Source organism: Aulostomus chinensis, chromosome 7 (genome assembly GCF_037954235.1).
Source record: "Aulostomus chinensis isolate RoL2024-O1b breed Wild chromosome 7, RoL_Achi_v1.0, whole genome shotgun sequence".
Classification (NCBI taxonomy): domain Eukaryota; kingdom Metazoa; phylum Chordata; class Actinopteri; order Syngnathiformes; family Aulostomidae; genus Aulostomus; species Aulostomus chinensis.
Genome location: NC_141326.1, coordinates 14,457,610 through 14,469,273, shown reverse-complemented (window position 1 = coordinate 14,469,273; position 11,664 = coordinate 14,457,610). Strand labels below are relative to the sequence as shown.

Genomic DNA, 11,664 nt, shown 5'->3' with positions numbered 1-11,664 from the left:
TTGTCAAATAGTCTGAACCACATCGCTCTACTTGGTCAGCTAACAGAAATTCTCCCTGACCCTCAGGACTAGCTGCACCAGCAGACATTGCAGGCCCCCCACTGCTCTCAGGCTCCAGACCTTACATGTACCAGTATACAGACCTAGTAGTGCACCCAGCCACTACAACTGTTGGTGTTCTAACACATGTCCTGTAATCCATCCTTCCACAGAAGTGCAGACCAAGTTATGTTGGTTTGTGCATCCCCCAGTCCATTACATGATTACCTGATTTTGCAAAAGAAATTTTGTTCCGGTACCAGCTTCCTCTGTTTGGTGAGGTCTCAATTCAGTGCAATCTATTCTGATGTGGAGACACTTGAATTTGTATACATTTACAAGAGTTCAAATATAAACCTTAAACATGCACTCTTGCTAGTTATGGTGCCAGCATTGGTTATTCCTAGACACTTGGGGGCACTGAGTCAGTGGAAGAGAAATGTTTGGTTTGTGTGCAGGGGTGACTTACATTATAAAGGAAAGCCCCAGAAGCCAACATATGAATTAAAAAGATTTATTGTCTTGTCAGAGGGGAGCAGCAGTGACTCAATGAGACTGACATATTGCACGTCACCATAGAGCTGTCAGTAGCGGCCTTTGGGTGGTACTTTAGCAGGAGCTGCAGGCTCCCTGGTTTCAACAGCAACTGGAATGACTTCAGGGTCTGGGTAGTAGCTGGTCTCAGCAAACCTTTCCCTGGCACGGCGGTAGCTGGAGTGATAGCTGGACAAGTAGATGGGCTCCAGGTCAGACACATCACTGAGGATAGCCCCATCCTCACCACCAGGAGCTGTAACAGAGCCAGAAGAGCCACCCCCTACAGAACCAGAGGAGCTGCCCCCTACAGAACCACTAGCAGAGTTGTCATAGCCAAAGCCTCCAGCACTGCTAGCATAGCCACCATAGCCTCCAGCTGGGACAGCACCAGCATAGCCACCATATCCTCCAGCACCACTAGCATAGCCGCCATAGCCTCCAACTGGGACAGCACCAGCATAGCCACCGCCATATCCTCCCCTGAAGCCAGTAGAGCCTCCAGCTGGGAGGTAGGTACCAGGAGACGGCTGCCACCTGAAGCCGGGTCCAGCAGGATCAGAGCCATATTCTGGAGACAAAACCCAGTTAGACACCAGCACTCATGTAAAGATATTAATGGAGTAAACAGCTTCTGTGTTGTCTTACTTTTCCCAGTTGGGACACAGCTGATGCTTCCAACCAGGAGGCAAGAAATCCACAACAACCTGAAGACACATTTGTTTAGTCACAAGTACTTCAATCAACTAGGAGGACCATGTAGTATTACTTACATCATCCTGACAGGCTCAAGTGTCTAACCAAAGGAAGAATCAGTAGATGTGTTCACCAGGAGCTCCTCTGTAATGACTTCATGAACTCAGAGCTGCTTTTAAGTGATACTCACTGCTGCTGGAGCTGATTGATCAGTAGTAACAGCTGCTGCTCCTCTGGATTAATTGATGTGCTCGTTAAGGGCCAAACACCTAATATGGGCATCCTGAAGGCTTCCTGTTCAGCTGCCATTTGTGTCTGACAATACTGGAACAATTCTCAAAATCTAGGTCCATTTGGTCTGTGTCTAGAATTGAGGAACACAATTTATTGAACCAGAAAAAGTGAAGTATTCTTAAAAGACAAGAGTGTTTTTTATAAATGTGAGACTTTAATATGTTTCTGAAGTTTTCAAGCCAGTTGAAGTGGAAACACAAAATCAAATGTGTGTCATGATTATAAATGGCACCAAAGACATGTTGAACAAGATACGTTTTGCAGTACTTTAAAAATCTGAGGCTTCGAAGATTTTCATTGTGAAGGTTTACCCAAAATCCTAATTTTGTCAATTTTGAATAGAACATGAGAAAAAGGATCAGTCTCTGAACTGGAGCCGATCTACTCATCCAGCTATCACTCCAGCTACCGTCATGCCAGGGAAAGGTTTGCTGAGACCAGCTACTACCCAGACCCTCCAGTCATTCCAGTTGCTGTTGAAACCAGGGAGCCTGCAGCTCCTGCTAAAGTACCACCCAAAGACTGCTTCTGAAAGCTCTTTGTAGTATGACCACAAGTGACTTGGAGCAATTTGATGTGTTCATAAAATGACTTTCCTATGGGTCTCTGGTCTGGTATTCTAGACTCAGCCTATCTGACCATGACAGGAAAATGTGATTTATCAACTTTGTTTCATGAATTTTTGTAATGCTGCTAACAAGTTATTCCCCCCAACTTTTACAGAGAATTTTGTTGTACATGAGGTGTCGAACCAGGGCTGCATGTTGGAGCGGTGGTTAGCACTGTCCCCTCATACCAAGAAGGTTCAGGGTTTGAGTCCCAGCTTGGGCACGGGATCTTTCTGTGTGGAGTCTGCATGTTCTCCCCGTGCCTGCGTGCCGTGCCTTCTCTCCAGGTACTCCACCTTCTTCCCACCGTCCAAAGACATGCAATTGGGGACGAGGCTGATTGGTACTCTAAATTGACCGTAGGTGTGACTGTGAGTGTGAATGGCTGTCTATGTGTTGGCCCTGCGATGGACTGGTGACCTGTCCAGGGTGAACCGCACCTCTCATCCACAGCTGCTGGGATAGGCTCCAGCCCCCCCCCACGACCCTTAATAGGAATAAGAGGAAGACGATGGAAGTGTCTAACCACTGACTTTGCTGTGTACAAGTAAACTCACACTTGGTGAATTTACTGCAAAACATTCTTTATACTTGAACTAAGATCATCTGTCTCATCACCTGAATTCATGAGTCCTTGGATTACATAATTCTTCAAAACACAATTAATAAATCCAGTATTATTAGGGTATATGGATAGAAAGAATTATGAAAGATATACCAAGAAGATTCATAGTATTTAGATACATGTAGTAAATTGACACTGTAAATAACACCTAACCAAAGGAGAGCTTTTCATCAGGGTCAAGGCTCTGGTGTGTTGATCCATCAGGGAGGCGACATCCCTTAATTTCCTTTGGGATAAATAAGGTACATGAATATAAGGTTTATATGAATAAGGATCTGATTGATGGTGGTCTCCCTTTTCTTTATGGCAGGTCAAGCTCTTTGCAAAGAAAGATTCAGTAAGTGCCGCATCATGACCGATAACATCTGTAAACCCACCTTCAGTTGGAAACCGTCTGATGTTGGCACTGCCTTGCATGGTTCCCACCCACTCACCAGGAAGTAGTTATACAAAATGCTTGTGACTGTAGCATTAGGACAGTTTTCAAAAAAAAAATTGTTTGGACATTTGGTTAAATCTGGCTTTTTGTCATACTTGGAGGTTGCCTGTGTCGGTTTACTCCCGACGCAGCAGTGCATCTATTGGGTTCAACAGGCAGGATGTTCTCCAGCCAATTCACTCAAGAGAAATCAGCCCAGAGATCAGGATTTGACAGGTCATCCTCAGTTTAGACTCAAGTTACGATACACAGTCTCAGTCTGAATTATCCTTAGTCAGGAAGTTTGTGTTTGTAAGACATCACGCAGTTTCCTCTTATTCTTTAATTTTTTTCCCCCAGCTTGTTCCAACATCAGAATGGAAGCTTGTAGTGCCGATTTCATTGATGCAGTTGTTTAAAGTGGAAAATCTTTCAGAGACAGGTGTTGAAGTGATAAAACAACCTTGTTAAGGAATAAAGTTCAGCACTTCTGAAGCTGGAGCAAAGGCCTTCAACATTTACTTAAGTTAGGATGACCACAAGGCATCACGAACAGTTTATCTCCTCAAAAATGAAAGTCTAGTTTTACCATGTATTATGTCTAAATAAGACCACACTGGGGGCCAAAGACTGCAAAATTTTAATGCTACAATGTCAATGCCAAGCAGGAACACCAAATGATCTGCAAGACAAAAAGGTAACTGGATAGCCAGTTGAGTGAACTGTAACCTAACACAAGGGTTTTTTTTTTCCCTTCAGAGGCCACCTTTCAGATTCTGGTTCTGAGAACTGGTGGGTTTGGAAAGTGCCATGACTGGAGGGGCGGCGTCTATTGGGCGGAAGGTGGTTCTAGACAATTTTGCTCTAATACGATCGTAGTTAGAGCGAGAGCTGAAGCCCTGGAGCCGGTCCATGTCAGACACGTCACTGAACACTGGCTTGTCCTCCTCACCTTGAGGAGCTGGTGCAAACCCAGAAGAGCCGCCCCCGACAGAACCACTAGCTGAGCTAGCAAAGCTGCCACCATATCCTGCAGCTGGGGCAACACTGGCATAGTCGCCACTGTAGCTTCCCTTGAATCCAGCAGAGCCTCCATCATAACGCCCAGCTGTGTTGTAGCTGCCAGGCCTGAAAATGGCATGTTGAGCAGGAAAAGCAGAGGCTTTGCCATCAATATGCTTGGACCAAGGAGGTAGTGAAGAGCTGCTGCCTGGGTCAGAACTCACACCTCTTCCTCTGGACCAATGAACAGAAGATGGCTGCCACCTGAAGGCGGGTCTGGCAGGATCAGAGCCGTATTCTGGAGACAAAACCCAGTTAGACACCAGCACTCACTGAGAGAGATATTGCTGGAGTAGACAGCTTCTGTGTTGTCTTACTTTTGCCAGCTGGGACACAGCTGATGCTTCCAACCAGGAGGCAAGAAATCCACAACCTGAAGACACATTTGTTTAGTCACAAGTACTTCAGTCTACTAGGAGGACCATGTAGTATTACTTACATCATCCTGACAGGCTCAAGTGTCTAACCAAAGGCAGAATCAGTAGATGTGTTCACCAGGAGCTCCTCTGCAGTGACTTCATGAACTCAGAGCTGCTTTTAAGTGATTCTCACTACTACTGGAGCTGATTGATCAGTAGTAACAGCTGCTGCTCCTCTGGATTAATTGATGTGCTCGTTAAGATTCAAACACCTAATATGGGCATCCTGAAGGCTTGTGGTCCATCTGCCTGCAGGTGAAGAACCTACTGTATGGGGCTTCGAAGCTTGAAACTGCATCAAAAAATTCTATAGAGCCTATCCCAGCAGCTTTCTGGCAAAATGCAGGTCCACCCTGGACAGGTCACCAGTCCATCACAGGGCCAACACATAGAGACAGACAACCATTCACACTCACAGTCACACCTCCAGTCAATTTAGAGTATCAATCAGCCTCGTCCTCTCTTGATGTCTTTGGACTGTGGGAGGAAGCTGGAGAACCAGAAAGAACCCACATAGGAACAGGGAGAACATGCAGACTCCACACAGAAAGATCCTGTGCTGGAGCTGGGACTCAAACCTGGAACATTCTTGCTGTGAGGCCTCAGTGCTGACCACTGCACCACCGTGCTGCTGCTTGTTGTAATTTTTTTTTTGAACAATAAGTAAAGTACAGCACATTTCAGTAATTTGTTGCATTACATTGGCAATAATACAGCAGTAGAACAAAGAAATCCAAGTCTGTAAATAGGAAAGACAACAGAAAATAAACATTTGAATGAAGTCAACTTAAAACATTCTTCCATCCATTAACATAAGGCTTACCCTTGAGGTGTTTACACCTGTGAATTAAGTGTTATAGCGAACTCAATCAGGCTGTTTACAAAAAGTAAGTTCTTTTCCTTTAAATGTTCTCCAACCTTAATCAACATCCAGTTCAGTGGGTGCAACTCTTTTGGCTGAAGCCCAAAACTGAAGCCAAAATTCATGCACAGGTTCACATTCAAAGAAAATGACCTATAGTCTCAACATCTCTTTCACAGGAACTACGGGGATTTTTCTCCCACTTAAACCTTTGATGCAAGAAGGAATTGGGATACATATAGTTTATCATATCCAATGTTGCTTAAAACTAAAGAAGTGACATTCAGAATTTTAAATATTGCTTTCTTTGTTGTCTTAGCATCCTCCTCACTATATTCTTTGAGAACATATTTCCTGTGCAGCTGGTTGGGTGGTAGTAATGCGCTACTCTAATGAAAACGAAGCATGTCAAAGTGCTGCTAGCTGCTTGTGCAAAAATGCAAACAGCAGATAACTTGCAAATTGCCATCATGTTAAACTGATGGCAACATGGCTTTCACTCGAACGAGTCTGAACTCTGAGAGCACAATGATCAAGTTGGGTATTGGGAGCTCTTTCAGGTGTGGTGCCTGGACATTAAGGGACTGGTAGATGAACTGGAAATGATATTCTGGATTTTACAGGAGGCCAGTGGAGAGACGCTAATACAGGTGAATGAAATGTGATGTATGTTCCTTGTTCCTGTCAGTAAACATGCAGTGGCATTCTTGACCAGCTGGAGTGTCTTTAGACTTGCTGGATCAGCAGGATAGTGAATTGTTGTGCTCCAGACTGAAGGTCTTTCTGCATATCTGAGACAGGAAGGGTCTCATCTACGCTGTGTTTTGAAGATGAAAGAAGGCAGTTCTTGAATTTAATTTTAAGTGGGGATTGAAAAAAACTTTTCCTGATCAAATATAAAGCCGACGATATGTTTATGATGTGTGCAGTGACCTCTATGTGTGAAGGGCAGATTGTAGTCATACACACTCATGTCTTGATAGTTACACTGTCAATGTACCATGAACAAAAGCACTTTAACTCTCTTTCCTTTACTTAAATTAGTGTTTGTATGTTGCTGCTCATTTATGTTGATGTGTTTTACCTGTGGTTCTAGTTTGATAGTGCATACTTAGATGTACGTTTTTTGGGAATTAAATTTCTCAGTATGCATTGCAGGTCATAAATGTAAAGACAGTCACATTTGTCATATGTTATATTGAAGAAATTAAGAATAAAAGTTACTTTCAGTGGTTCAAAGTAGTGTACAAGGCGTTTTGTCTCATGGAAAGAAATATAGCAGCTCCTTCAGGGTTTGATGTACTTAAGGCTAAATTGGTCTAAGTTGATATGGCTCTAGAAAATAAAATTCAGCATCTGTATGATAATATTTGAGCACTGAAATGTTACAGGTAACTACTAAAATATAAAAAATTTGCACCCCTCCAAACACAAATATTAAAGAACATATCAAGGTGGCAAAGTAAGAACAATGTAAAAGGAGAGTTATTAAAGCTACATTTTACTGTCAAGCATAAGCAGGAATGACATCCTTGGAGACCTGCAACGTAAAGAAGAGAAAGTGGTGGACAAACGTTAGAATATGATAATTTCTGACTATTGTATCCTACCATAAAAGTTCTTTCAGAGGTGGCCTTTGGCAGGTACTTTAGCAGGACTCTGGGTAGACGAAGCTTCACTGGTGCGTCTGGATACTGGGATAACTGGAACTGGCTCTGGGAAGGAGCGGGTCCTAACCAACATTGCTTTTCCACGCTTATAGCTTGAGTGTGAGCTGAACGAGGCGATCGGCTCAAGGTCAGACACGTCACTGAACACTGGCCTGTCCACCTCATCCTTGGAAGCTGGAGCAAACCTAGAAGAGCCACCCCCTACAGGACCACTAGCTGAGTTAGCATAGCCACCGCCATAGCCTCCAACTTGGGCAGCACTGGCATAGCCACCATATCCTCCCCTGAAGCCACCGCCATAGCCTCCGGCTGGAGCGCTGCTGTCATATCCCCCCCTGAAACTACCATAGCCTACATCATGCTCCCCAGCCACGTTGTAGCTGCCTGGCCTGGAAACTCCATCTTGAGGAAATACAGAGGCGGAGCCATAAATTGGCTCGGACCAAGGAGGTAGTGAGGAGCTGTGGCCAGGGTCAGAACTCACACCTCTTCCTCTGGACAAATGACCATAAGAGGGCTGCCACCTGAAGCCGGGTCCAGCAGGATCAGAGCTGTATTCTGGAGACAAAACCCAGTTAGAGACCAGCACTCATTTAAAGATGCTGGTAGAGTAAACAGCTTCTGTACTGTTGGTTTCATCATTGAGTGTTGACTTACTTTTGCCAGCTGGGACACAGCTGATGCTTCCAACCAGGAGGCAAGAAATCCACAGCAACCTAAAGACACATTTATTTACTTACAAGTACTTCAGTCAACTAGGAGGACCATGTAGTATTACTTACATCATCCTGGCAGGCTCAAGTGTATAAATCCAGAAAGAGTTCAAAGTTCTCTCAAAGAAACTGCACCATTGCAAATGTAAGGTTTAGTTATGAGGTGACAGCAACAATGAAAGAAACTTGTAGTTGAAATACAATCCATCATACCTCCTAACAAAGCAGCTGATGTAGTCACCAGGAGCTCCTCAAAGTGTCCTCATGAACTCAGAGCTGACTTTTACTGATTGTCAGTGCTGGTTGGAATTGATTGCTCAGTAGTAACAGCTGCTGCTCCTCCCCCTCCCAAAAATGGGTATCTGGAAGGCTCCCAGTCTGTCTGCCATCAGGCGAATTGATGCTTTGAAGTTCCTGAAACATAAAAAACAAGGATATTATTGGGGAAAATATTTGTTACATACAATGTTGGTTCATTCTCCTCATTTGTCTTTAATTCTGGCACCTCTGTGGTAATCCAGTGTATAATTTAAATGAAAAAGTTGCCATAATTCTATATCCATCTGTGACAATCATTTGTACAGTGTGTCAGTCCTCTGTGTTATTGTGCTCAAGAACCACACAGTTGGACTCACACTTTGATCAGTCCATCTATTATTACTCCTCTAATGATGAATATGTGACAATGGTATATGGGTGGTTGGGGCACCATGGCTCAGTGGTAGCATAGCCAACCAACAACCGCGAGTCACTGGTTCGATCCTCACATCCCCCGGTGACCATGTCCAAGTATCCTTGAGCAAGATACTGAGCTCCTAAAGGCCCTATGACAGACTGGCGACCCGTCCAGGGTGAACCTAGCCTCTCACCCATTGTCAGCCGGATAGGCTCTGGTCCCCTCTTGTGACCCTTAACAGACATGGAAGAATCGTATACATGAAGCTTTTGTTACTAAGTGCATCTTAAACTATTAGTCATATGTGATAACTTGTATTTATCAAGGTATGTGCAGTGATGTAAGACTTAAAAAGCAGCATCTTTTTCCCTAAATGCATTTGACACAGCATCAATAATCTCTCATTGTGGAGAGATCTGGCTGAGGAACAAGGATCAAAATGTTGAAAAAAGCCTCCAAAAAAGTGGTTGATGCAACCATAATTTTTGTAGAGAAAGCAGTCACACCAACACATTTTTGCCCTCCGCCCTTAATGAGTGCCAGTTACTATGGCATAACATTTATGGTAAAGGGTTTGTTGATTGATAAAGGTCATAGCCTGAATTCACACAGTTTAAGACCCCGATCTTGGTTGTGATGGCCAAGTCTGTTGAGTCAGGTAAAAGTTACCCTGGCCTGACTTAAGTCAGATTTAGCGCTGCCTTGCTGGTTAATGAACTCATGGCAGCATCAACCTTCAAGACTTTGTCCATGCCCTCTGTTGCTGTTAAGACCAACATGAGCCTTGTTTTAGCAAGACTGCTTGTCTGGTGCCAGCAGCAAAAAACAAAACCCATGAACACAAGCTTGGGTCTGGCCTCAATACAAATTCCTTTTTGAGTGCTATAACCATTTCCATGTTGGAATTCTGTTAACTGGAACATGAGTTGCCCTGAAAGCATGTTTTGCCATGTTCACTCACATTTGAGAGCAAGGCTGTTGGCCTTGTTGCAAGGCAAGTGGGTGTCAAGTTAAAGCAGCATCTTGGCTCCCTTTTGTGGTATGTTGCCTGAACCTTACACCAAGAGATTGTGTGGGTGCAGTAGTAGAAGTCACTGTCAAGCAAACTCAAAGTCAGTACTCCCATTAATGGGATACAATCATGGGTCCAGCATAACCTGTCAGTTTCCCCAGATGAATTTGAGCCATTTGGCTGGCAAATACGGAGGGGATGCACTGGAACCCCATTTCAGGTGAAGTTGCAGCACCAAGTTTAAAAACCCAGTATGGACAGACAGTAGCCACATGCAAGAGTTGGAAGTTTTATTCTCATCAGAAGACCTGAAAGAGGCAAGGGACATTAGTCAGTTATGGCAGGCTTAATATTGTAGCCTGACCAAAAGTAACATACCTTTCAGTAGCGGCCTTTGGGTGGTACTTTAGCAGGAGCTGCAGGCTCCCTGGTTTCAACAGCAACTGGAATGACTGGAGGGTCTGGGTAGTAGCTGGTCTCAGCAAACCTTTCCCTGGCACGGCGGTAGCTGGAGTGATAGCTGGACAAGTAGATGGGCTCCAGGTCAGACACGTCACTGAGGATAGCCCCGTCCTCACCACCAGGAGCTGTAACAGAGCCAGAAGAGCCACCCCCTACAGAACCAGAGGAGCTGCCCCCTACAGAACCACTAGCAGAGGGGTCATAGCCAAAGCCTCCAGCACCGCTAGCATAGCCACCATAGCCTCCAGCTGGGACAGCACCAGCATAGCCACCATATCCTCCAGCACCGCTAGCATAGCCACCACCATATCCTCCCCTGAAACCAGTAGAGCCTCCACGATAGCCTCCAGCTGGAAGGTAGGTACCAGGAGATGATTGCTGCCTGAAGCGAGCAGGATCAGAACCGTATTCTGTAGAGAATCCAGTTAAAGATTAGTATACATTTAAAAGTAGTGTGGTATAGAAAGTAGCTTTTGTGGTGTTGTCTTACTTTTCCCAGTTGGGACACAGCTGATGCTTCCAACCAGGAGGCAAGAAACCCACAACAACCTGAATACACATTTGTTTAGTCACAAGTACTTCAATCAACTAGGAGGAGCATGTAGTATTACTTACATCATCCTGACAGGCTCAAGTGTCTAACCAAAGGCAGAATCAGTAGCTGTGTTCACCAGGAGCTCCTCTGTAGTGACTTCAGGAACTCAAAGCTGCTTTTAAGTGATTCTCACTGCTGCTGGAGCTGATTGACCAGTAGTAACAGCTGCTGCTCCTCTGGATTAATTGATGTGCTCGTTATGGGACAAACACCAAATATGGGCATCTTGAGAAGGCTTCCTGTCCAGCTGCCAGCAGGTAAAGAACCTCTGGGTTTCCAGCTGTTTCAAGGAGGCTCAGATAAGGGGATTACTGCCCCCTGGTGGGTCAAATTCCTGAGCAAGATCAGAGGTTGAGTGGCAAAGTGGTGCAGTGGTCAGCACTGTTGCCTCACAGCAGGAAGGTTCTGGGTTGCAAGCCCTGCTAGGGCATGGGATCTTCCTGTGTAGTCTGCATGTTCTCCCTGTTCCTGTGTGGGTTCTCTCTGGTACTCCAGCTTCCTCCCACAGTCCAAAGACATCAAGAGAGGACGAGGCTGATTGATACTCTAAATTGACCGTAGGTGTGACTGTGAGTGTGAATGGTTGTCTGTCTATACGTGTTGGTCCTGTGATGGACTGGTGACCTGTCCAGGGTGAACCCCGCCTCTCACCTGAAGGCTGATGAGATAGGCTCCAGCCCCCCCCCCCCCCCATTGCCCTTAACAGGACAAGCAGTAGAAAATGGATGGATGGAATCAGATATAGACACCCTTGAAATCCTGCACATTGTTTGTATGAATATTGGACCTGTTCTCTTCTGTGTCACTGAAATTGGACAGAATCTGTATTTTAGGTGATTATAACCGACGTCCCAGCAAATCATTACATCTAATTTAGTTCAACACGTCTCTGACCCCTCACCACAAAAACCCTTCATCTTTTTTTTATAAATAGATCAGATCTAAAGTCAAAGAAACATTCATTATTCAGACACAGATC

General features: G+C 44.8%; 3 protein-coding genes across 5 annotated transcripts; all 3 read right to left on the bottom strand.

Moving 5' to 3' along the window:
• Positions 1–537: 537 nt before the first annotated feature.
• LOC147258670 (uncharacterized) lies at positions 538–1,477 on the bottom strand. The gene is made up of 3 exons (XM_086207757.1): positions 1,347–1,477; positions 1,222–1,280; positions 538–1,144 (listed from the first exon to the last, which is right to left on the bottom strand). Exons 1-3 carry the CDS (start codon positions 1,349–1,351, stop codon positions 624–626), a joined length of 585 nt encoding a protein of 194 aa, XP_086063883.1. The 5' UTR covers positions 1,352–1,477; the 3' UTR covers positions 538–623.
• A 2,358-nt stretch (positions 1,478–3,835) lies between these two features.
• On the bottom strand, positions 3,836–4,834 carry LOC147258669 (uncharacterized). The gene is made up of 3 exons (XM_086208619.1): positions 4,716–4,834; positions 4,594–4,649; positions 3,836–4,514 (listed from the first exon to the last, which is right to left on the bottom strand). Exons 1-3 carry the CDS (start codon positions 4,718–4,720, stop codon positions 3,970–3,972), a joined length of 606 nt encoding a protein of 201 aa, XP_086064745.1. The 5' UTR covers positions 4,721–4,834; the 3' UTR covers positions 3,836–3,969.
• A 480-nt stretch (positions 4,835–5,314) lies between these two features.
• LOC147258668 (uncharacterized) lies at positions 5,315–10,823 on the bottom strand. Of its 3 annotated transcripts, XM_086208616.1 has the most exons (5): positions 8,154–8,279; positions 8,010–8,069; positions 7,885–7,943; positions 7,168–7,785; positions 5,328–7,097 (listed from the first exon to the last, which is right to left on the bottom strand). In XM_086208616.1, exons 2-4 carry the CDS (start codon positions 8,012–8,014, stop codon positions 7,181–7,183), a joined length of 669 nt encoding a protein of 222 aa, XP_086064742.1. In that variant the 5' UTR covers positions 8,015–8,069; positions 8,154–8,279; the 3' UTR covers positions 5,328–7,097; positions 7,168–7,180. The 3 variants fall into 3 exon arrangements, with proteins under 3 accessions (XP_086064743.1, XP_086064742.1, XP_086064744.1); XM_086208617.1 differs by lacking the exons at positions 8,010–8,069; positions 8,154–8,279 and adding an exon at positions 10,706–10,800 and having other exon boundaries at positions 5,315–7,097; XM_086208618.1 differs by lacking the exons at positions 5,328–7,097; positions 7,168–7,785; positions 7,885–7,943; positions 8,010–8,069; positions 8,154–8,279 and adding exons at positions 9,904–9,936; positions 10,007–10,500; positions 10,581–10,639; positions 10,706–10,823.
• Positions 10,824–11,664: the final 841 nt, after the last annotated feature.

Excerpts from the sequence above, each read along its gene's own strand:
- LOC147258670 (XM_086207757.1), bottom strand. Across the intron at positions 1,145-1,221 it reads CTGTGTCCCAACTGGGAAAA|AATATGGCTCTGATCCTGCT; the intron begins GTAAGACAACAC and ends TTTTGTCTCCAG.
- LOC147258668 (XM_086208617.1), bottom strand. Across the intron at positions 7,786-7,884 it reads CTGTGTCCCAGCTGGCAAAA|AATACAGCTCTGATCCTGCT; the intron begins GTAAGTCAACAC and ends TTTTGTCTCCAG.
- LOC147258669 (XM_086208619.1), bottom strand. Across the intron at positions 4,515-4,593 it reads CTGTGTCCCAGCTGGCAAAA|AATACGGCTCTGATCCTGCC; the intron begins GTAAGACAACAC and ends TTTTGTCTCCAG.